The sequence below is a fragment of the Triturus cristatus genome, chromosome 8, assembly GCF_964204655.1.
Source record: "Triturus cristatus chromosome 8, aTriCri1.1, whole genome shotgun sequence".
In the NCBI taxonomy this organism is placed as follows: Eukaryota; Metazoa; Chordata; class Amphibia; order Caudata; family Salamandridae; genus Triturus; species Triturus cristatus.
Genome location: NC_140591.1, coordinates 771657791 through 771684243, shown reverse-complemented (window position 1 = coordinate 771684243; position 26453 = coordinate 771657791). Strand labels below are relative to the sequence as shown.

Below are 26453 nucleotides of genomic sequence, written 5' to 3'. Positions count from 1 at the left end.
CACATACATTACATTAAAAAACATTAACATACTGTGGATCTGCAAATAGTTTTGCTCCTTGCTTTCATGGAAAAACAAGCATTTTTGCAGGTGTAAGAAGAAAGTCATGAATGCCAACAAACAGGCCAGTCTCGACACTGAGACAGTGGAACATTCCTCTTCAAAAGTAGGTTCTGCTCACAGATCAATCACCTCACTAATGCTAACCAATACTTCTTGGTTTTAGCAGAATGGTAAAGATAAGCTTTCTTGCTTGTCAGACTTGGAAGTAACATCTGATCACAGCCACATACAGAGAGGTAAAAACCCTGCTCCTTCTGGGACTAGCCCAAATGCAACCACATATACTCATAGGTACACCAGTCTTGGCTGTGCCCTCTTTAAATAAAGATCAATTGTATTACATCCCCTGAGTGCTGCCATTTTAATGGCTACAAACCCTACCCAAGAGGAACAGTTTTGAGGATGTTCGCAGCAAACTAAAATTACTCCATTGTGTGGTAACTGAATTCAGCCCCTAAGTTGTCATTCTGTGACTCGACATCTTTATGAAAAGTCTGTGTAGTAAACAACTTCATATAGCACCATAGCTGACTAACTCAGACACTTTTTGGGGAGAATAAAGTAACAGAGACAGATATTAGTAACGTCAATCTCTGTTATTAGGCTGTCTACTGTACATATTAGGCCACGTCCACATCCTGGGGCCACCTATGACTTCCATGTTTACATATTAGGCCAAGTCCACATCCTGGGGCCACCTATGACTTCCATGTTTCTGCTCTGCTTATGACTATCTGGGAATCGGAGTGATCCTTCTCAATGAGTCAGCCTTCATCCCTAATCCCCAAATTGACCCTGGAAAACATGGCCCAGATTTACTAACACTTTGGGACGGGTTTGTGTCACAGAAGTCTTGCAAGCCTAGTACAAAGTGTAGAAGTCTTATTTACTTTCTAATGTAAATCATGATTTGCACTGAAAAGTTGCCTAAAGTTATGCAAAGTAGCTATATGCACTACTTTGCTTGAAGGGTGGGTTCCAAAGATGGTATACATAGCCATCCCCATGCATGACCCAAATCCATATCTATTAACATTTGTAGACAGGGATTTGAGCCAAAACAATTACACCTCTCTGAGGCAGAGTAACAGTGAAGCAAGTTTTAAAACTCTCAACAGTGTGGGAAAAGTATTGAAGCATAGTTTTGTGAATAGTTTTTGAACTGGAGGAGTCCCAAACCAGTATAAAATGTATGCTTTACAGAACACATACAACCTTGCACTATGGTGCAAGAGTATGTATGCTGGCATCCTTAAGTGCGACAGTGCAAGCAGAGAGAAAATGAGCACCATATGTTAGTAGATATGGCGCCGTTCTGATCTCTCCCTTTCATGTATTTAATTTGCCTTTCATTGATTCCATTTGTATGCAAAAGTCTGCACCGACCTATAGAGAGAGTATGAATGTAAAAAACTGAGTAACACACAGCATTGTGAGGACAGCCCAATTTAAGAAAATCTGACCTGGCGCATCAGTGCAATAATAAAGCGTCTTCAAAGATCAGTGCTTGATTTCACAGTCGTAGGTTTGGGTCAATCAGGCAGTCATCTTTCAGAGATGGAAAAATTAGTACCATTGAGTTGGGCAATAATAAACCTTTTAACAGAGCCAGTAGGCCGCCCTGCAGGTGAGCCCAAACTTTACAAATACACCTTTTACATTTATATTATATTGTATCCACTTTTAAAAGTTATTACTCTCAATTCAGTCCAGTGGTCCCTCTGACCCTTCTTCAGAAGCTACTGTGTGCACTTGTGCAATTAAATATACAGCACGTTACCTTGCCCACTTGTTGAACTATAGGTTTGACATTTATCTTCTCATTGAGAAGCAACTTAAATAAAGAAACATAAGCTATTTGACTTACCGATTTGGTGTATTTCAAGAGATCGAAATACATAGGTTTTTCGTATCTGGTCCATCACTTTGCATATATTTTGGCCTTTTTGTAGCTTTACAAGTCCTTCACAGTATTTCACACTGTGAAAAATGAAGACAAGAACAATTTAAAGACATACATAATGGAAAATTAATCACATCAGAAATATTAGTGGTGGGCGGAACTTGCAGAATTTAACTTCTCAGAATTCCGCAGAGTTAAAAAAAAATCCGCAAGATTCCCTGGTGTTCATCCAGCGGATGAAAAATATGCCTCTCACGCTGCTTCAGTCCAAATGCCACCATGCATTGTGCAAAAGCATGAGGTCATTCGACTTGATTTTGCTGCTGCTCAAGTAGAAAATGTACTCGAGTGGCAGCAAATCGTGATAGTGGAAGCCAAATCTCGCTTGCCAATTTGCATTTTCTGGAGCCTCACTGAAGAAAGTCCTGCCACGTGGCGATTGGCGAAATTTAGTCAGAACTCCATTAAAGAGTAATGAGAAGTGACCAAAATTCTGCCAATTCTGCGGACGGAATGAAAAATTCCTCCCACCCCTAATGATTATATCTAACAGTAGTTAAAATGTCCACAAAAAAGTTATTGTGAACCAACAGCTCCTTTAGTGACAGAAATGACATCACATCAAAATAGGCAAGGGATGTAGGTGGGGGATCTGTGGAAGAGATACAGAAAATTGGCAAGCATTTGCCATCTTCTACTAATGTTGCTCTGCACTTGCCCAAAATGAGAGTACTCACAAGATCATGCCTCTTCCAGGTGAAACCTTTAGGAGAGACATGGGTTTCTTTCTCTAGAAAAGTGGTTGTATCAAGAAGGATTGCTGGAAAGCATCTATTTGAGCCTCCCTGAAAAGCACTGTGACCAACAATAGCGATTTGGGAACAATGGGTCCCATCAATTGATGAAACTGAAACGGTGTAATTAGTTGTGGTCTTCTCTGCTTTCTGTAAGTTGGCTCATGGTCTACAGCAGTTTCAAATGTGTTTGCCATGCATTGCCTCTCATGTCATTAGTCAATCAGTGGGGAACACTAAATTCTCCCATGTCTGACGCTCTGCTCTGACTGGATATGCAACCTGTATGAACCCCCACCCACAGTGGACAGTAGCTACTGGCTCCTTGTCTGGCTATGGGAAGGGCCATTGCAGACAGGAGTATTTAATCATTTTATTTTATACCTGCTGGCCTGTGCAACCAGCTTGCGCACTAAAAACATTTTTCTTCTGCTGAGCTGCCCAAATATTAATTGCGAAGTTGAGGGAAATTCTCTGACCTGCCATAAAAATGTGCATTTAAATCTTATTGGGTTTTCCACATTGATCCCAGGGGTTATTTCAAATGCACGACTTATTATCTGCAAATTTTCTTGCAGATAAACCCAACTACTATTTTTACATCCTAAAGGGATTTGGACATAGTCACTGGTCACAAGGTGCTCCTATATTGAACAAATGTAGCTGGAGAGTAGCAAAAGTCATGCATGAGCTCTTGCTAGACTTTTTAGCCAACAGTACCTAGCAAGCAGAAACTTGTAGGCCCATATTCAGAAAAGGAAAAGACAAACTACAAGTGTTAAACTGCTGTGGCTAAAAATGTATGAGCTTGCTAAAGGCTGCAGACATCAATGTGAAAATTTATTTCAAGGGTATGAGGATGGGGTTTCTCATGTAGAATTTGTTCCAGGCCCCAAAGGCCTGACTCACATTTCAACTTGAGAGGTATTAATAGTGTTAGTAAGGAGGAGATTGTTTTTGACAAATGCTTATGAAATGTTTGGATTTCAGGCCATATTCTGTATGGTAATCCCAAATGATCCGGACAATGGATTATTTTGCAACAATGCAGCACAAATTCCCATTTGTGTTACGCAAGTGTCATGAGGCTTCAGGTAAACAAACTATGCTCTGCTTTCACAACTGTCTCAGTAAACTGAAATAGAAATTACACAAATTCAACCATGTTATGTACCTGCCACTGTTCTTTGGATCACAGGAGAATGCAGAAAGCTGAAAGAGAAATGAACATGTGTAAAAATATCTACTTTGGAATTCAAAAAATGTTGCTTTTACAAATCCACCTCTGAATCTTTCTCACATTGTTCCATGCATTAAGTGCTTTCAACGATTCTGATGACACCTCCCAATTCAAATTTCTTGAAGCATTTCACTTGTGCCAATTCCATACATGCTGTCACCTTGCTACAGGCACCTCCTAATTCAGTACAAATCTCACAGATTCCCCCATTGTTGGGACATGATTAGCTCCAGATTGGTGTACAGCCGTGTTCTCTGCTTAAAACACACTACGATGAGTTTATGGTATGCTGTTTTTTTGGCCCTAGCCTTACACTAGTCTACTGTGTGGGGGGAGTTCTAGGCCAGCCTCTTGATTTAAGTGCAGTCCTAGACCCAGAGGGGTTCACAAAGCATGGTATCTTTAGTGACAGCAGACTACCATCCATTTTTACAGGAACAAATATGTACCACATATGTCACGGGAGCAGTGACCTACTGGCCCACTCATGCAAAGTTCCACTGCTACAAGATAAATCCAGATCCTTTTCCATGCATGTGTGCCTGTTAATATGTGTGTAGTCTGTGTGAGACATGCATTGTGTTTATCAAAATGAACCAGAGTAAAGGAAGCATGTGGATTACATTTTGGAATCCTATAACCTGTTCATGTGCACATTATGTAGGTGAGGTTACTTTCCCAGACAGTAAAAGTGTAGCGCTGACATTCCCGAGACTAGAAGGAGAAGACCTGAACACTGACATGCAGAAATGGAGACAGGCTTTGCCTGAATAGTTCAAGGATGTTCTTTTGCTGCAAATAGCCATTTCGTAAAAGGTGGGACAGCAGTCTCTTGTTCAGAGACTGAAGGGTCCTTTAGAAGAGGCCAATATTTTGTCTCACTTCTTGGTCACAGGCAGTGTGGGGGTTGATGGACAGATAGAAAAAGTTTACGCCTCTTTGCACCCTATTGTGAGGAGCATCACTCTAGACAAGGCTGAGTCTGGAAATCACTCAAAGGACACATAAAGGGAGAACCAACCCAAGTTGGTTCTGAAAGTGCACACCAAGAATACATATCTCCAGTCTGCTCTGCCTTTATAAAAGTGGCTGTTGGCCCACTTGTTTTTCCAGTCTCTCTGGCCAAACAAAGGGTGCTACATAGAATACTTCAATATCTCTTGTGCCATTAGGTTTGGTGTTTCCCAAAAAGTCAGTTTCAAAGAGGTAAGAGACACCACTTGGAGATAGATCTGAAGGAAGAACTGATTCCCTCTTGTGGAACAAATGTAAGATTTACAATGTGGTGTTCACCGCGATCAACATTACAACGAAATTCTTTACAATGCAGGTAAGTACAACGAGAGCCCTTTATAAATGTTTTACAACTCAGGACTTTACAATGCAGGTAAATATTTTAAAAAAACTTCATAATTTTATGTCACTTAAAAAAAGGGGTCTTAAGGGATGGGGTATTAATGGATAAGAGCTGGGTAGAGGTAAAGAGTGTAAGCGTTATTAAGGTTCTGGAGTGGGTTGAGGTAAAGGGAAGTAACTTTTTTTAGGGTCTGGGGGTGGGTGGAGGGAAAGGGACGGTAACTGTTTTTTAGGATTCAAGGGCATGTAAGGTAAAGGGAGATAAAGGATTTTTAGTGGGATGGGGTGGATGGAGGTAAAGGGCCTAAGAGGTTTTTAGGCTTCCCGGGCAGTTATAGGTAAAGGGAGGCAAAGATTTTTTAAGGCTCAGAGGTAGGTGGAGGTATAGGTAGGAAAGGGGTTGTTAAGGGCCAGGGGTTGGTAGCGATAAGGTAATATAAGGGTTTTTAGGGTCCAGGTATGAGTAGAGGGAGGTAACGTATTTTTCGAGTTCTTGCCGGTTAGCTGCAAAGTGAGGAAGGAAGTTTTAGGGTTCCGAGGTGGCTAGAGGTAAAGGCAGATAAATTTATGGGGGGTTCAAGGGCAGATAGAGGTTAAGGGACATAATGCATGTTTAGGGGTCAGAGGTGGGTAGAGGTAAAGGGTGGTAAGAGATTTTTAGGCCAAAAAAACAAATCTATTTGGACATGTGGCTCATGCAAACCCTATTTAAATGGAATAAACAAATAACGCTGTCATTTGAAGGAAAAAATAAACAAATGAAAGATTCGCGTTCAAAACTGAATATGCAAGTGTGAGGAAAAATATGTGGGTAGTACCACAAAATAAATTCAAACTAGAATTTTACAACACCTGAGAGCGATCAGGAATAATGACCAGACCTATCAGACAGCAGAACATTACTAGGAAAAACAAAACAGGGACCCCAATTTACTAACATTTGATGGTATCTAAAAAAATCCATGAGATGGAAATAGAGAAAAGGCACTGAGGGAAGAAGAATTTAAACTTTAGGACACAATCAGGATGCTGAAATGTGCATTCATAAGACATTTTGAATAACACTGATTAACTAAACCATGATAAAAAATAGAAACATTGGAGTTCGAGCAAAATGAAAATCCTGAGGGCAACAACAAAATTACATGATATGTGCACTTGATTCTCTCACAGAGATCTGACATCTATAGGAACATTTGGAATTCATGACTTGAATATATTCAATTAAGAGAAGGAAATGAACAATACAAAAGGTGAAGATCAGCTGTACCATTGAAAAAAAATATTCTGAATACATTTGTTTTAAAATCACTATCTGAAATCTAAATATTTTGGAACTAATAATAATCAGAATATCCAAAAGTGGCATTGCCGATGATCAATAATTACATTAGGGAAAAAGTCTGGAATGGGCATACAATGTAATGTGACACAATTGGCAGGAATAGTAAAAGTGGACCGTGATGCTGACAGATTTAGAAACTGTGAGAATTGACTCTTGGAGATGTGTCTTTATTTATTGAGAACACTGGAGGAGAAACTTAAAATGGTAAAATATGGTTTCACAGAAATTCAATGCTGCATTAATCCCTAGGTGTAAATACTGACATTAAACAAAACAAAGGGAATGAGTTATGTTGAAATCCGCAGTTATTGCATGTCCATCAAATGAGAACTTGCACACTCAAAAAAGTCTGCCATATTTATGCAACTTTCAAATGATTTAAATTTCATCTTATGCTGCATCAGAAGACCTAATGAAAACGAGTTTTGGGTTCATGAAATGCCATAATATCATGCTCTGCTTTAGCCGATTATTTAATAATATAACACATGTTTAAAGCTTGTTGACATGTTGAAGAAAAAGGTTGTTTGAATCATAGCAATTTCTTTCAGCATGTTGGCATGACGTGTACAAAAAGATTAAGAGTTATGAATAATTGAAATAAAGTGATTCCTTCTTATGTGATTATATTTAAGTCGACAGCACATAATGCCGAAAGCCCAGTATATGACCAATGAGAACATGATGTGACATAAAAAAAACGTTTTGAGAATTAGAATATTTTGGACCAATGCCAATGATGGCAGCCAATAAACCATTTATTTATGATCTTATTAATTTGACTGGTGACGGTCTAGTAGTTGTTGTTTACAGATGTAACACGATGTAGCCAATGATGGTATTTTAAAAACTTTGCAAAAAATATTTCGGGCTGCTAGAAGTCAGTAATGGTGAAACGCGTTGGCTGTAAGCACTACATTTTGATTAATTATGCTTACTCCTCATTTTTCACTTGTTGATAGTGCCATTCGTCCCTGTGTGAAAGAAGGAATTGTACAATTACATACATACATACATATCAATCCTTTTGCTCTCTTTTGAAAAGAGCGCAAAGGGATTGATTCACGGGGTGTTAAACCTCACCGTGAGCCTGCCGCAGGAATTGGCAGGGAAGTGCACAAAATGGATTGTATGGACAGACATAAATATATATAAATTAAAATGTAAGGGGTGATTGTGAGGCCACTTTACCGCAATATACATATAAATAGTTGGATCTGGCTCTTTTTGCAGGGTCTCCCTTAAATTAAATCCTACTGGTGGGGGGGCGTGGCTTGGCCGGCTGCAAGATGGCCGCACTCTAAGTGGGCTCTGCCGGGCAAGCTCAATATCTGACAGAATCCTGCAGACAATGGCTATTCTACTATCTAAAACCAGCGTACCCAGTCTCGCTCTTACCTGTGGCATCGCCCGGTGCTGCTCCCCAGAGTCTCTCGAGGGCTGAGAGCTGCTGCCTGTCTGCGGCGTCGGGCCTGCACCTCGCGGGTCGGCGAGGCCCGGCCCTTCTCCCTCAGCTGGCTGGCTGGGTTGCCTGGGCCTCCGTGCAGCCTGAATGACATTGGAGGATCCTGGACTGACTCCACCCGGTGAGTGCCATCACCGCCGGGGCTCTCTGTGGCGGGATTGGGGGCCCACGAGTTTTACCGCACGGCCCTAGTGTGAATCCGGCGCCATTTTCCGCTCTCGCTCCCTCTGGCGCCTACTCTGTCAGCTCTGAGTGCCCCGGCCCGGTGACGGGAGCAGTGTGCCCCCATGCCTCCCCACCGCGACCGCCCCGGAATGGCACGCGCGCCCGGCCACACTCTCGGGGTGTTGTGCGTGGAGCCCTGAATCCGCACACACCTTTGCAGACTCCTCCTGTGGCCAATGACGCCTCAGCCCCACCGCTCCAGATTCCTGGTGTCTGGCCCCATTGATGCTCACTCTGGACTCCTCGGTTGTGGCTGCCCCCTACGTTAGGCTTGTTGCCCATTACTGTGAGCCGGATCTGCGTCAGCCCCGAGATTTGCTGTGGGCCTCTGTGCAGTGTGGACAGCCCTGAGCCTGCATCCATGCCTGCTGCCTCTTCCCGTGACAAGGTACACCCCTCCTTCACGGCCTCTGCCTCGAGTGGCCGGTGCTGCTCCCGCTCCTGGTTGTGCCTGGCCCCGGGCCTCTGCCACAGCTGCAGCCCACCTTCTGCCTGTTCCCCTATTTTTCTGACCAGACTTGCGTCGACCCCAAGGCCTACTCTGCGCCTGTCGGTGTGTGCCCCAGAACGGCCTTGAGGCTGCCGTCCTGAATCTTTCGAGTCCGCCCCGGCATACACTTGCTGCGGCATCACATTGGAGCCTCTAGTCTTATGGTGACATCTCTTCATGCAGGCATTCCTATGGCGGCGGCTCCTACAACATAGCCTGAGCACAGTGTGGAGCGCATTGTGATCCCCAGCGCCCTCCTCACTGTTCAGTCTGTAACTGTTGTGTGGCCGTGCCTCATTCGCTGCGCTCTTTGGACGCTGTCCCTATTGGGCACCTTCTCCCTCTCCCTGACTTCTACGGTGGAGGCTTTTGGCGTGTTGTGTGACCACCTGCCCTTTTAATGCTCTCCTCGGTCTCCTGCTCAGCCCCGCCATCGCTGGCCTTGCAGGGTAGGCCCTGAGCTTGGTGATTGCCTAGCTTCATTGCGGAGTACAGTGTGCTCATTGGACTCACTCTCTGGCCTCTGATCCGTTGGGGTGTTGCGCCGGTGGGGCACTCCCTGACTGTGCTGACGTTTTGTTGCCCACACTGTCGGACACACTTCTTCGTCCAAGTGCTCACCAGTCTTGGAGGCTGTCTATTGCTGCCCCCATTAAGTGGCGCTCTGGCGATCTTTCCTGGCTGTTCTACACTTACTGTAGGGAGCTGACCAGCCCGCGTTACCCTTTGCCGCTGTCTCTCTTGGGTACTTCACCTCTCCCCCGCTCCCTGGTGGCGCCTGCTGTCTTGGTTCATCTGCCATGGGGAGGACCGACCCCAAACAGCCCAAAATTGCCTTTGATCAGCGAAGGTCAACTCGCCAGGACGGAGCTAGTTCGGACAGTGGTGACCCTGCAACCACCATGGACACACCTCCTGCCCGTGAAGATGACCTAAAGGCAATTAAGCTGGATGTAAAATCAACAGTCACTGGAATCGTGACCCAACTGGATCAACTCTCTGCCCGTCTGGACTCTGTTAAGGCCAGTGTTGATTCCCATGACAATCGTCTTCTCCACGTCGAATCCAGGGTCTCGGACGCCGTGGATGCTGCCATTCAGGATCATCAGAACCTGTTGCAGATGGACAAAATCCTAGCTATCATTCGGCAGAAAAACGAGGACTTGGAGGAGCGCTCTCTTCGGAGTAACCTCCGCATAACGAGTGTGCCGGAATCCACCAATATTGCCCGCATGGAAGACTTCGTGGAGCAACTGGTCAAGGAACTTTTCAGTGACGTTCTTTCCTCAGTTTTTATTGTTGAACGCGCACATCGCTCCCTTGGTCCACGCCCTGGTCCCGGACTACCTCCTATCCCTATCATCACAAAAATTCTAAATTTCAGAGATCGGGATGCCATTCTCCATGCAGCACTCGAAATGGGCAAAATAAATCAACAAGGTAATTCACTTTTGTTCTACCCGGACTACGCCTCTCACTGTTCAGGCTGCCTGGCGTGAATTCCTTCCTGCAAAGCGGATTCTGCAAAAACATTAAGGGCCATATGTAGGAAGCCCAATACCGGTCGGTAACGGCCTATTTTCGGTAAAAATCCCGTTACCGACCGGTATTCAGGCTTTTGGTATGTAGGGGGCACATTTCAGGATTCGGTAATTTACCGAATCGGTAAAATTACCGAATCGGTAATTTTACCGATTCGGTAAATACCGAATCCTGAAATGATATGTAGGGGGAGTGTGTGGTTGTTGTGGGGATTCGTTATTTACCACCAACTAAAAGTTGGTGGTAAATGACGAATGGCTGTGAAAAAGCATTTTTTTGCACTTAGAAGTGTGCAATGTGGCAGACATACATGTGCACACATGCAGGAATCAGGGGTGCAACAGGGTGTCACTGTGACACCCTGCCACCCTTGATTGTGCTCCCCCCATTACCGAATCGGTATTTACCGATTCGGTAATGGTAACTGGCTTCCCATTGATTCCTATGGGCCTCCTGGCCCATAGGAATCAATGGGAAGCCAGTTACCATTACCGAATCGGTAAATACCGATTCTAAATTACCGACCCATTCCGAATAGGTAATTATTACCGATGGATTACCTACATAGCATTTACCACTTCATAAATACCGAATCGGTAAAATTCAGTATTTATGAAGTGGTAAATGTTAGGCCACCTACATATGGCCCTATGTCTCTTATTCTTTGGCATATCCAGCAAAACTGAGAGTTTGGCAGGGCGCAAAAACGCTTGTATTTCCTGATCGCAGAGATGCCCTCGCCTTTGCTAAGGAACTTGAAAAATCATAATGCTCTTCCCCATCCAGCTCTCAGCTCGCTGCAACCGATCGCCTTAGTGACAATGATTGACTGGTTGTGTTTTATTGGCTTACTACTTTCTGATCGTTGTCTGAAACTCTTGTAGCTTGGCCACCCTGCTTTATTGTGGGGGAGTTCGCTGAGCCCTGCCATGCTCTCACTGGATAATTCCCTTACTCAACATGGTTTCCCCTCTTCCAAGTTGCGGGCTCCTGGGGTGGGAATGGGTGGTATCTCAGCCTGATTGAGGAGATGGAGTGGGTGCGGCGATGGAGGGACTTTCGGAAATGTTTTTTGGTTGTGGGGGTGGGGCGGATGGGATTGGGGGTTTGTTTGAGAATTGTTGCCCCCTTCTGGGGCTCCTGCACTGCATCTTGCATGGTGGGTTAGCGTGGGGGGTAGTTTAAGTATTCTTGTCCTTATTTTTTGTATCTCCTCAGTATGCATCACTACACTGTGTTTGTATAATGCACCTCACCCTTTCATAGGTTGGCACTCTTTGCATCGGTATCGACTGCCTCTCCCTTCTCTCTCTATTAGTGACTTGGCTCATAGCTTGGCCATACACACTCGCAGGTACTGGTTGGCTCCATAGCACGTTTTCTGCGACTGTCCCGTCCATTGTTCCTCCGGGCATGCTCGCCCCGTTACACACACCAGTTTACGGCCACGGACTGAACTCACTGCCCTGCACCCCATTCCACCCTGGCCTAGTGCCCTGGCCTAGTGTAGTATGACTGAAACCATATGCTGGACCTGGAATATCCGCGGTCTTAATGACCATCGCAAGGCCAGGCTCATTCACTCTCACCTACCCCGGCACAAAGTTGACATATGCCTATTACAGGAAACCCACCTGCTACCAGCGACTTCTACTAGACTTCAATCGCGTTACTGGGGGGAATCGCACTCCTCTTTCTATTCCCGGGGAGTGTCCATCTTGATAAGGAGGGGACCCCCATGGAATACGACTCATGTTCTTACTGACCCTGAAGGATGCTACGTCATTTTGCATGGCTCCCTGTTGTCCCAACCTGTGACGATCGCTGCTGTGTACGGCCCTAACTCGGATGACCCTGACTTCTTTACTCACATATGGTACCTAATATCATCCTTGGGTTCCGCGGCACTTCTTTGAGGGGGGGAGATTTTAACGTCACACTTTCAGCAGTCTTGGACCGCTCTGGCCCCTACCTATCCCACCCTCGCTCCACCACTCTCCTTCAGCCAATACTCACCGACAACTCGTTATATGATGCATGGTATCACATGTGGCCTGAGGCTAGAGAGGGCACTTGCGTCACCGGTGCCCACGACTGCTGGTCTCGTATCGATCTTTGGATCACCTCCCCTGATGTTCTCACTTGGCTAACCTTGCTAACAACATGGCACGTACTCTTTCCGATCATGCGCCAGTCCAGCTTCATCTCCGCCTTCCCCACTTTCCTCAGCGTGCCTTCACCTGGTGGCTTCCCTCGAACGCTCTCCATGACTCCATCTTCTGTGACGAGATCCAAACCGCAATCTCTAACTATTTTGACTTGAATGTCGGCTCTGTAGATTCAGCATCCACTTTGTGGGAAGGCTTCAAGACTGTGATCTGCGGCGAGTGTATCTCTAAACAATATGGTGTCCTTCGCTCCATCCGCTCCACTTCCAATAAGCTGAATCTGAGATTAAGGCTTTGGACGCCGCTCATGCAACCCACCCAAGCTCTGAGACTCTCGCTCGTCTGCATGAAAAACATATGGAATTCACTGAGGAGGCTATCCGGAAACTCTCGTTCCTTGGCAGGGAAGCCCGGGCTCGCCGTTTTGGTGAGGTCCCCTCGTGCTGCATCGTATAGCACGGCCCTCCGGGACGGTGGCCCCACCAGAGCCACCTCCGCTGAGGAAATCAAGACTCGATTTACGGACTACTACTCGCAACTCTATACTGCAGGCTCCACCCCCCGCGTGAGGATTTTAACCAATATTTTGATACAATCGCATTGGTCTGGTTTTAGGACTACCATTGTAAATTCTTAGATGAGCCCTTCTCTAAAGAAGAAATACTCGCTGCCATAAATAGTTTACCCAGTGACAAGGCCCCTGGTTCAGATGGTCACCCCACCTTGTTCTATAAGACCTGTGCATCGCTTCTTGAGCCGCATCTGGCCGCCATGTATAATGACTCCTTTGACAATGGCCTCCTCCCGCAATCACTTCGTGAGGAAATGATAACGCTTTTACTTAAGCCGGACAAACCATCTGATTGCCGTGATTCATATTGCCCCCTCTCATTAATTAATATTGACAACAAAAACTTTGTGAAGTTACTAGCCTCCCGACTCCTCCTCCTCGTGCCCACCATCGCTCTTCCGGACCAGTCCGGTTTCATCCCGGTCCACGCCACATCCCACAATCTCCGGACAATTTTCTCGGTCCTTCATCAGATTAATCCTAGCATTCCCGCAGTTGCTGCTTTACTTGATGCCACTAAGGCATTCGACACACTTGAGTGGCTTCTTTTATTCTTTCTTCTACCTGCGCCTCGGCTTCAGCAACATCTTTATTCGCAAGATATCACTCCTCTACACCAGCCCTTCCACCCGCCTTCAGACCAACTGTCAGATTTCCGATCCTATTTCGATTGGGCGCAGTACTTGGCAGGGGTGCCCACTTTCCCCTATGCTCTTCACTATTGCGATGGAGCCCCTCGCTGCCCGGCTCCGGCAACACCATACTCAGAGGGGCATCAGCTTCTCAGCCCGTGCCTTCTTGGTCTCTATGCATGCGGACGATATTACACTGTATGTCCGCCATCCCCAAGAAAACCTCAGCCCTCTAGTGCGCAAGATAATATGGTTTGGTGGTCTTTCCGACATACAGGTGAACTGGAGTAAGTCAGTTCTGTTCCCGCTCACGGATGCCACCAAGCCATTTACTCCAGACTTTCCTTTCGTATGGGCCTCCGGCCCCACTCGCTATCTGGGTATTTGGCTAAGCAGGGACTTGGATGACCTATGGCGAGCCAACTTCGGATGTGCAGTGGATTGGCTTAAGTCTAAAATACCTCAATGGAATCGGCTCCCCTTGTCTCTGACCGGCCGCATTGCAATTGCCAAGATGGTGGTTCTCTCGAAATTCCTTTACCTCTTTTTGAATATACCCATACCACTAACTGCAATTTTTTTTTCGTAAACTCCGCTCCTTGATCATATCTCTCGTCTGGACCGGCAAGCAACCCAGGATTGCCTACAACATCCTTACTCTCCCCATGTCGGTTGGTGGCATGGGCGCTCCCAACTTCAAACTTTATGCCTTATGCGCCCTGGCCAGCTTCTTGCACTTTTGGATTCACCCCACCCCTTATTAGCCGCATGTCACGGTCGAGGCTGACCTCGCGGCCCCCCGGCCTTTGAATACCATCCTGTTAGCACCAGCTGTTCGCCCGCGAGCTGAGGTGGACACGGTTGAGACACTCCGCTGGGCCTGGCTGGGACGGCGTCACCTCTCCAATCTCCATATGCTATCAGCTAATACTATGCCGTTTGTACGTCACCCTACCTTCCCTCCTCTCCAACCATCTGGCATGTCCAAGCACGCCGCCCGCCTGGGACTGGCAACACTGGCGGATCTATATCCTGGAAATACTTTCTATTCTCTTCCAGCTTCCTCTGGTCCTCTGGACACTTTGCTCTTTTATCAGTTGCGGGCGATCTGCAGGGAGTTACATCCCACGTTTCCCCAGCCTCCTCCATCGATGCCCACTCTCGACTTCATTTATTCCTCCCCCACTCCCCAGAAGCTGGTGACCAAACTATATGCAATCACCCTGTCGACTGCCTCCATTTCCACCAATCGTGCCCGAGTGGCGTGGGGTGAGGATATTTACCAAGCCGACTGACTCTATTGCTGCAATTAGACTAAAAAATTGTCTCCCAATTATCGCCTCCGTCTTATACACTTTAAATATTTACACAGGGTATATCGCATCCCCGCTCAGCTACATAAACTGGGACTCATGCCTGACAGGTGCCTGCGCTGCTCTGCCACTGCCGCAGATTTCGCTCATTTGGCTTGGTTGTGCCCTAGGGTGTCTGATTTCTGGCTGGAGGTTTGTGCAGCTATCTCTGAGATTACCTCTACGCCGGTACAGCCTGACCCACCGTTGTGTCTGCTGGGCTTTGTTAAATTCTGTCCGGATGCCTCTCGCAGACTGGTGGCAATGTTGCTCGTTCTTACACGGTGTAGGGTGGCCTTGTGTTGGGGGCGCAGACCGGCACCTAAGGTTGCCCAGTGGCTTGAGGATGCCTCTAGATGTCAGACCCTACTATCGGAATTCTGGGACCTTATGCCTGCTCAATATTGTCCTCTTGACATATGGGGCCCCCTGGTGACGTAACTTCATAACCGTTCACACCCCAGCCGGACTGCCTCCCCCATGCTCCCCGCTGGCACTCCGCCCGTGGCGGCCGCTGGTGCTGGTCAGTAGCCACTTCCTTCCCTGTCCCCAATGCTCTCGAGCCGGACCTGCTCCCTCCTCTAAGGTGCTGACACTACACTATGCAGTTATGTATGGCTTAATGATGCGTTTGCTGTATTGTACTAGATAATGCCTTTGCCTGATCGGTCTACTTCTATTTGTGCTGTGCTTTGTAAATTATCTACCATGTATGATGCTCTGATTTGATGCAAAATTGTATTCTGGTAATGCTGAATTTTTCAATAAAATTTTTGAAAAATCAAAAAAAGAAAAAGAAAAATCCTACTGGTGGGCTGGAGCACTCATTATGCCAATCACTAAGGTAGCCTTTTAAAAGATGTCTCAGGCTTGCCACGGCAGCCTGTAGTTCAGTTATAAACTGCCATTTGGTCCTGACACAATAAACCTTTTGAAAGGTCTAAACATTCCTTTTTAATATGTAAAAGTCACCCCTAAGGTAGACCCTAAAGGCTAATATGACAGAGTGCGCTGTATTTAAAAAAATAGGATATGTGTGTTTAAGATTTACATGTTCTGACAGTGAAAAGCCTCCTAAAGACTTTAACTGCTACTCTCTAGCAGTGGTTTTCTTATTACAATTAATATGTAATAACTTTGGATTGGGAGCAGGTAGAAATATACTGTTTACACTCAAATTAATTCTAATTTAAAATTCTCTGTAATGGTAAAGTCGAATTTGAAGTCACAATTCTGAAATTTCAACTTTTCGAAAGTTGACCTTTTTCTGTCCTAAACATTTGTGACTTCCTCCAGTGTCCTGGGTTACATGACTGTGAACGGCTGTTCTGTTAGGGGTGGTGTATCGCTTTGTGCAGTAACACAAAGGCGGGTTTGGAGTGGACAGGATGGGTAATCCTGGCAAGATGACTGGGAGCGGCTGTACCCAGCCCCACCTACATTTCAAAGGGCTTTGCCTCCTCCACACACTAAGGAATCTGACACCAGGACTGCCCAGTCTTTTGTCACCCCAGACAGTTTGGAGCCTTGACAGGGGAAGAACTTTCCAGAACCATGTGTAGGGGTGCGATAGGGAACTTCACACACAAATGCTGGCACCAAGTATAAATTGTGGACCTCCAGAGCCACCCTTCAGAACACTCTTTGACCTGTGGAAGCCACAGAAGAAAGGCTGCCCTGCTGCCACAGGACTGCTTTGATGCTTGAGGACTGACTTGCTCTCTGAGAAGGAAGACTGGACCTGCCTACTTTTATTACAGGCTAACCCAGAGAGACTCCAAGAGTAAATTGGCTGACCACCTGTCTGAGTTACAGGGACATACAAAGCTCTACAGGCCTCCCTCAACTGCCCAGCTGATCTGCTACAGCTGGACCTACTTGGATCTCCAACTGGACCTGCCCAGGCCCTGCTGCTGGTGTCTGTCTGGAATAAGTCTTGATCCCCAAGAGATGTCCTCCAGGTCCAGGACCCATGGCTAGCATCAGAGTGTACTCCTCTTTGCCTAACTGTTGGTTCCATCAAATCAGATACAGCACGACTAAACCTGATGTAGAATCTCGCACTGCAGCACCTCACAGTTTCTGATCGACGGCTTCATCAGAGCCCATGCAGCACAAGGCAACTCGACTCAGGACTTTGCATTGCAGCCCTCGCAGCTCCTGATCAGAACCAACGCAGCATGATGCAACTCAGCAGAGCACCTCCCATTACCGTCCACACAGCTCCTGATAAGAACTGATGCAGCATGCTGCAACTTGACACAGGACTGCATTTTGCAGCACCATGCAGCTCCTGATAGGAGCTGATGCAGGGTGATACAAAGACTCGCCTCAACTTTCACACTACATTGTCGTTGGACTGAGTTTGTGGACTTTCTCCTGGTCTGACCCGACCAGACCACAGTTGACACTTTGTGCTTCTTGGTGCTATTTTTACTTAAACTTTAACACTCAATATCTCTGGTTCTACTGACTGGATTGTTGTTGTTCTAGTATTGTTTTATTTATTAAAATGTACTCTATTTTTCGGAATTGGTTTGGGATTTTTCTTCTGAGGTGCTTTCACTTTATTTCTGTTTGTATGCTGCATAAATACTTTACACATAGCCTCTAAGCTCAGCCTGACTGCTTTGTGCCAAACTACTAAAGGGTTAAGCACAGGTTAATTTTGTGGTTAACCCTGTCAAGATAGTGTCTGTGCCTGAGTGAGGCTTACGTCCCTTCCAACCAATAACTTAATTTCGTACACATATGAGACACATACACACTGTTGAAATGCAGAGTTTAAAATAGTATGCCTTACGATGTTCCAAAAAATTGCCCTGGGAGCAAATTTAAAGTGATTCTTCAAAGAAGTAATTATGGTGGCTACCCCCCCCCCCCCTGCTTTGTTAGTGGATTCTGAAAGCTGATGCACAGATACCTACCATATTTACAGACGAGCATTTACAAACTCAACAGGTCTGGCTTGCATTGTCAGTTATAGAACAGGCCGATTGTCTTTGCCAATGCTTTTCTTGCTATTCTTCTTTTCTTTCCTCCTGCTTTTAGCACACTGAGGCACATGTAAACAGATTGAATTCTGCTAGAATGGTGGAAGTATAAGGATTAAGCTTAACTAGGGGAGTTTTGGTCATGGCGAATTCTAAGATGATGCATCTGCTAGACTTGGTTTCAGATGGCTGGAAGCTATATGAACACTTCTAAAAAATGAAAAAAGCATTTTGCCTGGGTGTATTATTATGAGTGTGCAAGAATCCATAACACACATCTCCTTTCTGATGCTATCAAAAGTATATGACTAAAATGTAATGAAATTCACTTTATCAAACATTCATGATCAATTAAACTGAAATGCACTTACTGTTTGATTTGAGAGATCAGGAAAACTGCTGTTTGTTATATTTCTGCAAAAAATAAGAAGCATAAAAGACGCAGATCTAGATTACAATAAAACTGTTTGAGAATTGAAAAGGCGTTTATATTTTAAAGGCGTATCATAGGCAACATCATTTATAATACATATACTTAACATTCTAAAAAAACAGCCCTAGTCATATTCTCCAATTATCTAGAGATGACATGTGAAAACTGTAGTAATAGACTGTAAATAGAAAATACCAAATGTTGGTTACTTAGAGTGATTCAGACAAACGTTGGTCAAAATTTAGATTCAGGTGAATATTTTTGTAAAATTAGCATTTTAAATATTCAATTCAAACAGTTGATAAATATTTTCAAGTCATAGCATTAAAAGTGAGAGGTTTAAAAGTAAACACGAAAGCGTAAACGTACTTTTTATTGCTTTTATGATGTGCGTTTGTTGTTATTATTGAAACTATTGGTGATCTGCCTGCAATTGTGCCTTTTTATTATTTATTGCATTTCAATAAGTTTGAATGTTGAGTTGTTGTTGTTAGCGTCAGTATCATTTATTTGAAAACGGAATGTATTGCTTTAATTATGAGCATGTGCAGACAGGTGTTTCAGCGGTACAGATTCTATTTAGGTGTCGATTCCGATCCTGGAGAAACCGGGTACGAACCGTCGGTCGGAGCGTTTTCTCCGTCCGACTCGTACCTGGTAAAAACAGCATACAAACATGCAAGTACGATTCGTACGGAAACACCATTTCCGTACGAATCGTACAAAACACCGACCGACACAAAAATACATACAAATGTGATCCGGGACGGCGCATACGCGACATGCGGACGGAGTTTGGCAGATTTTTACGTACCAGCAAGTACGATTCGTACCGACAGCACTCCGGACGGCAATATTTGTATGGCACCCAAAAAGTGCCGGAAAAGCTAAGTACGCTGCGAAGCGTGAGGAAAAGGGGGCCCGGTACACGCCAAACACCCCCCAGCCCCTCCGGAAGTACGCACCGGACCCCCAGACCCCCGCGGACGGACGCGACGGACCCCCAGCCACCCCCGTATGTACGGTGCGTACCCCCGCCCCCGTATGTACGGTGCATACCCCCACCCCACCCGTGTATGTACGGTGCGTACCCCCGCCCCCATATGTACGGTGCGTACCCCCACCCCCGTATGTACGGTGCGTACCCCCACCCCCGTATGTACGGTGTGGACCCCCAGCGCGTAGTGCTGGGGGTACGCTCCGTACATACGGGGTGGGGATACACACCGTACATACACGGGTGGGGTGGGGGTATGCACCGTACATACATGGGTGGGGGTATGCACCGTACATACACGGGTGGGGTGGGGGTACGCACCATACATACATGGGTGGGGGTACGCACCGCACATACGGGGGTGGCTGGGGGTCCGGCGTGTACTTCCGGGGGGGGTGGCTGGGGGTCCGGCGCGTACCTCCGGGGGGGTGGCTGGGGGTCCGGCGCGTACTTCTGGGAGGGGTGGCTGGGGGTCCGGCGCGTATGCGGGCACATGTTTGGACGTCTCCATGGTTTCTATAGTGGTTCGCTCCGTACGGTGTTTTTACCATACGGTTGTGCATTCGGACGGACGGGACGGATCGTACTGGCGCGTTCGGACTTCGGTTTCCCGATCTGTACGTAAAACTGTCCGGGGACGTGTCGGACACTTTTTCCGACATGAGGACGTGGTGGGGAATTTTCCCAATGCGATTCGTATGGAGTTTTTTACATACGAATCGTACTTGCCAGTTTGTACGGGACTTGTACGATTCGTACGTAAAAGAATCCGGATACGATTCGTACGGGGAATCTTTTTAACGGATCGGAATCGGCACCTTAATGTCAGGTTGGTGGTTGGTTTCTACTGGCTTTCTTGTATTTCTAACCTTTGACTCTGATTAGCGAATATAAATTCACTATATGATCACACTAGAATTAAATACCTGAAACAACCCTGGGAATGTTTCTGACTTTCTGAATAGGAAGAAAGAAAGTAATTCTATCTAACAGTTGTGTAAAATGAGCTATTTAACGTGCTAATAAACTGAATAAAACTCGACTTCATTCTGTTTATTTGCAATTCTTGCCTCTTTTTAGCGACCTGGGTAATTTCGCCTGGGAAGACAGCCATGTGCATGGACAAATGGAATATATATTAAAAAACTGCCTTTGAACAAATAGATATGTTTGTAAAACACATTTTGTGACAGCAAGACTGACAGTGGATGCCATTTCCAGACAACTACACACCATATTGCCTCTTCTCTTTTTTGCTGTTCGAAACCCCTTAGCAATTACCTTTCGGATCCCTAAATGTTCTGTACCATAATTTACTTCGTCAATGTCTACCTAATCCGACAGAATTCATTCATTCAATCTTTTGGATTGCTACAACAGTGATACAAAAATAGGCTTCAAAAGTAACCACATTACCTTAAAAAATGTAACATAACAGTCATGTTTGTGAAGTGAATTTTCCTCGCAAGCGATATCCTGGTGCTACTGACAGAAAATTGATGAGCTGTGTAGGCTTGTTGGTAGGCTAAGGTAAAAGTGTTATCTAGTCTGAATATCACTAAAGCCATTATTAGTACAAACCTTTGGGGATGATTAGAAATAAGATCTTTCTCAGGGCTTTGTGGTTGACAAAAGGGTGTTGACTACTGAGTTGATTTGTAGGTTAGAGCTGAATAATATGCCCAGGTATTTTGTGCTGTTGAGAGTTGAATGGCAGGTCTTAAGGTGTGTGAACAATGGGAAACAGCGGTTTCAACGCGGGTAATACCACGTGGCCGTTACATTGTCCGCGTTGTTACCACGCATGCCATTACATCGCAAGGCGTTTCAACGACTTGCGCTAGATGGCGCGCAACAGCAGGGAATGTGTTGGATTTTAAACCAACAAATTCCCTGCTGTTGCGCTAACTGGAGTAGGAATAGTAATTTATACTATTCCTAAGTCTAGCACGCCTTCTAGTGCAAGTTGTACAAACAACTTGCGATGTGAAGCCATGCTTGGTAACAACGCGGATGATGTAACGTCCGCGTTGTAACCTACCACGTGGTATTAGCTTGCGGTGTAAAGAGACATATTCGTGAACAATACAATAAGGTTCAGCGAAGGATGTGTATGTAACAAAGGGCATACCTTTTGTTTTATCAGGTTAACCTTAATGTTGTTAAGGGACACTTACAAATGCATTTCATGTGTCTGTAAGCTCAGTGCACTAGTGGCTCTGTGCAGGGGTATGCATCTGACCAAATAGTCATTGTTCACATCCTCGTTATGGAGTAAAGTTTCCATTCATATTGTGTTGAGTAACAAAATGCATCCTTTATCTGCCATAAGCACCATTTACTTATTCTGCTGTATGTATAGATGTTTTAGGACAATACATTGTGCTCTCGCGATGCACTTATATCACTGGCTGCTTGGAGAATTTCAGAAGAAATGGCAGAAAGAGTTAAATTCTTTCCTTAATATCTAATATTCTTGAATGTACTGTGTGCCTCTGAAGAGTGATTGTTCTAATCTCAGTTGCCTGTACTCAGCCACATCTTACTGCTTAATGTATTGTGTGAAATTGAGAAATGAAGGGCGATATTTGGAAAGTGAGCATGGATGGGGCATTTGGTTGTGCTTGGCTATTCTGGTTTAGAGAAATTCAGGGCCTAAAGTTGGATATCAATGTCGGCTATGCACAGTGCTGCAAGGCTGATGCATTGTGTGATGTAAGACTAGTGCAGAACTCACAATTTTGCCAGCAGAGCTAACCTACCTAGACAGACTGTTAGACAACACAACTCTATACCAGACAAAGAGCACTTGTTCACTTAGGCACAGTTGACTAGGCAACCATATTGACTCCAGTTTAAGACATAAAGTTGAGCATCGAGGAGAAGTGAGACAGATCCTGTCAACAGAACACTGATAGATCCTGATAATTCTTAAGAAAACCTTCCCTGATACGGGCACCCCTACGATAAAGGGAATTTCAGGGATCCCCTTGCTGGTAACACATATGCACCTTAGTAAAGGTAATCCAAAAGGTCAACAATATTGCTGTGGGTGCCCCATGAAATCTGTGACATCCCTTAATTTCGCCATGCATCCCAGCAGTGTGGAAAGGCGGGTTTCTATTTTCTCCTTCAGGGACAGCTTTCGGTACAGAGTCCGATAGGAGGCCAGGCAAAACACAGCATTTCTTGCACCACCATTTGCAATGTCACTACCATTCTTCTGCTGTGGCCCAACCACCCGTGTAATTCAGGGGTAGTGCCAGTGGCAGAGGCCTCGCAGAGAGGTGCCTTCAATTAGACCTGAATGAAGGCGGTGATTCCTCCCCCCACTTCTAAAGAGACCTGAGTGCAGTAGACTAAGGAGTTTGATGCACTGTGCTGATATGATTTGTGAAACCTAATAAGGGCTAGCCTTCTAGAAAATGCTTTCCTTAAGCAAAAGGAAATATTTCTATGACATCTTGACTACCTCATGCAACCTTATTTTGTTTGCCACTGCACTATCATATCAACAATTTCTACCTTTCTCCTGTAGCATGCCTCCCTTACAAAGTTGAAATTGTATTTTGGAACATTGAAAGTTAGGAATAAAAAGTCTCCTTTTTCTACAGTGCAAAAGCGAAACCATCACCAAGCTGAGAATGTAAGCCTTCATAGTCAATTTTAAATAGGAGCATTTCACAATTTCATTGTTTTAATATCACTATGATACTCACATCACTGCACCATAGTAGTCCAAACTGTTTTCACTGGACAAACCTGAGAGGCTTAGATTGGCAACTATATCATTTATCTGTAAAAAAAATAATTTATATATAAATGTAATTTGGCCCTTAAATGAATTTGTCAAAATATGCATTTGGGTATACGTATTAATCTATTATTATTATTTGGTTAAGAACACAATTTTTACTGCAACAAATTTTAATGTTTTACTAAATTATTCAAGGCAGATGCAGTACTACTACCAGAGGCATAGATCAAAAGATTTTGCTTAGGCAAAAGTCTACCTCTGAAATATTATCTAATTATTCATCATAGTGGTCTGTTTATTCTGTTCTGTGGTGGTTTGTGCAGTAACCAATGGTATATGGACATCACAAAGTTCAAGGACCTGAAGCTTGAAAACCTGAAACTAATTAAAGACTAAGGGCCTCATGTAGGTAGCCAAATACCGGTCGGTAACGGCCGATTTTCGGTAATTATACCGTTACCGACCGGTATTTTGGCTTTTGAGATGTAGGGGGAGAATTTCTGTATTCGGAATTTACCGAATCGGTAAAATTACAGATTCGGTAAAATTACCGATTCGGTAATTTTACCGATTCGGTAAATTCCGAATACAGAAATGAGATGTAGGGGGACTGTGTGGTGTGTGTGGGGATTCGTTATTTACCACCAACTAATAGTTGGTGGTAAATGACGAATATGTCTGTAAATGCAATATTTTGCCCGTAGATGTGTGCAATGTGGCAGACACACATGCCCTCAGGGCATGTATGTGTGCCACATGTGCACACATGGCCGAATCAGGGGTGCAACAGGGTGTCAATGTGACACCCTGCCACCCTTGCATGTGCTCCCCCATTACCGAATCGGTATTTACCGATTCGGTAATGAGGCATACCTTCCCATCAATGGGAAGGTATGCCTCATTACCGAATCGGTAAATACCTACATAGCATTTACCACTTCATAAATACCGAATCGGTATGATTCGGTATTTATGAAGTGGTAAATGCCACCCCACCTACATAAGGCCCTAAGGGCCTCATGTAGGTAGCCAAATACCGGTCGGTAACGGCCGATTTTCGGTAATTATACCGTTACCGACCGGTATTTAGGCTTTTGGTATGTAGGGGGACAATTTCTGTATTCGGAATTTACCGAATCGGTAATAATTACCGAATCGGTAATTTTACCGAATCGGTAAATTCCGAATACAGAAATGAGATGTAGGGGGAGTGTGTGGGTGTTGTTATGAGTCGGTATTTACCACCAACTAATAGTTGGTGGTAAATAATGAATGGATGTGGAAATGCATTTCATAGCGCCTACAAGTGTGCAATGTGGCAGACATACATGCCCTTAGGGCATGTATGTGTGCCACATGTGCACACATGGCCGATTCAGGGGTGCAACAGGGTGTCAATGTGACACCCTGCCACCCTTGCATGTGTTCCCCCCATTACCGAATCGGTATTTACCGATTCGGTAATGAGGCATACCTTCCCATCAATGGGAAGGTATGCCTCATTACCGAATCGGTAAATACCGATTCGGTAATTACCGAATTTTAACGAATCGGTAATTATTACCGACTCATTACCTACATAGCATTTACCACTTCATAAATACCGAATCGGTAAAATTCGGTATTTATGAAGTGGTAAATGCAAGCCCACCTACATATGGCCCCAATTGAGAGTTCCATTTCTCTCTATTTACATCTGCACTCTACTAATACCTCTACAGAGATACTTTCATACATAGTTTATCCTGTTACTATTCTGACAAGTTTAATACAAATCTTTGAGAGAACTAAGATTTAACATCTATGATACATCTGTAGTGCGATTTTATTATGGATTTTAGCTGATCGTTTACTGAATTTACCTCTATGAATTGTGATTTATAATCTTGAAGTAGTGCTCACCTTTTCAGATGCTTTTAAGGCTGGAAAGTTACCTACATCACCGTAAAAACAATCTTCCAGTCGTTATTAGTAACTACATACACTACCAACCTCACTTTGCTAAGCATGATGTTGGGACAAATATTTAGTAGGTTTTGGGCAAACAACCTGCTTTCACCTGCCAATCAGGTCCAGCATTATCACTGGTGGTGCACTGTACGACAATTTTTGGAGACCACTCTCTCCCATGGCGTCCTTTTCGGTTTCCCTCACTACCGGCGGGGCAAAGAGCCCCTCCTCCCTCCAGAGCCCCTTTCTCACATTCATTTCTGTTGTTTAACAGCACAGGTAAAGACTGTCTTTACTAATAAGAATGTATATCCACACACTGAACCCTTTTTAGCAACACTAGGAATAGATGATGAAAGACTGGAGAAAAAATACATAACGTCCTAAACTACTTAATGCAGTTTGGATGCAGCTCTTTTGGAACAGTTCAGTAACAGTCACTGTTCTATATTATGAGTGTATCTTATGAACTACAGTAACAAAAGGATTATTGTGACAAAAGCAGTAATTCACTCAGTTATCTACATAATATACAGATGTGTGATTTTCACTGTATGTGTTCTTTGCAGCAGGCATATTAACCCTCTGCTATACCACTTGGTGAGCAAAATATGCCACTAGACTAAACTCTGAGCTCTCTCTCTGGCAGGAACCTTAATCACAAGAGTTATCTTGACATTTGTGTTGCTGCCTGAAAGCTGAATACACAAGGAACTTGACAGCAGCTGTTTTTAAATTGCAAGTTATTGCTAATCACAGTGTTCCTCCTGAGGTCAGTGCCCCCTCCCCAGGACAGCGCCCAGTGTGACCGCTCCAGCTGAACAGTCCTAAAGTGAGCTACCAATTGTGAATTTGTCCATCTGCCGCATCAAAATGGCCACTCAGCACAGGTTGTATGATGGTACAACTCAAGCCTGAACAATGCATGCCTGTACCACACGGTCTCTACCATGACCACGTCTTTACCATGCATGTATTTACCACGTAAATTTGTGGTAAAAACATGATGGATAAAAGGATATGCATGCTAAAAATCATACCCCTGCCCTGTGAACTGTCTCTTTTGTCCCTGCCCTGAGACCTAAAAATTAATCCCACCCTCCAAAAACTACCCCAAAAACAGCCCCCTGCCCTGAGCCCTAAAACTGTCCCCTAAATACCTAAAGTACCCTGACTT

The 26453-nt window shown here is 44.8% G+C and overlaps 1 protein-coding gene across 3 annotated transcripts in view; it reads right to left on the bottom strand.

Annotated features, from left to right (window-relative positions):
- Positions 1-26453, bottom strand: part of ADGRG2 (adhesion G protein-coupled receptor G2) — a 900557-nt gene that overhangs the window by 298410 nt on the left and 575694 nt on the right. For all 3 annotated transcript variants that reach the window (XM_085622206.1, XM_085622207.1, XM_085622208.1), the window contains 4 exons: positions 23289-23365; positions 18511-18553; positions 3935-3972; positions 1931-2043 (listed from right to left, as the gene is read on the bottom strand). In XM_085622206.1, coding sequence (XP_085478332.1) covers positions 1931-2043; positions 3935-3972; positions 18511-18553; positions 23289-23365 — 271 coding nt within the window. The remainder of the gene's footprint in view (positions 1-1930; positions 2044-3934; positions 3973-18510; positions 18554-23288; positions 23366-26453) is intronic.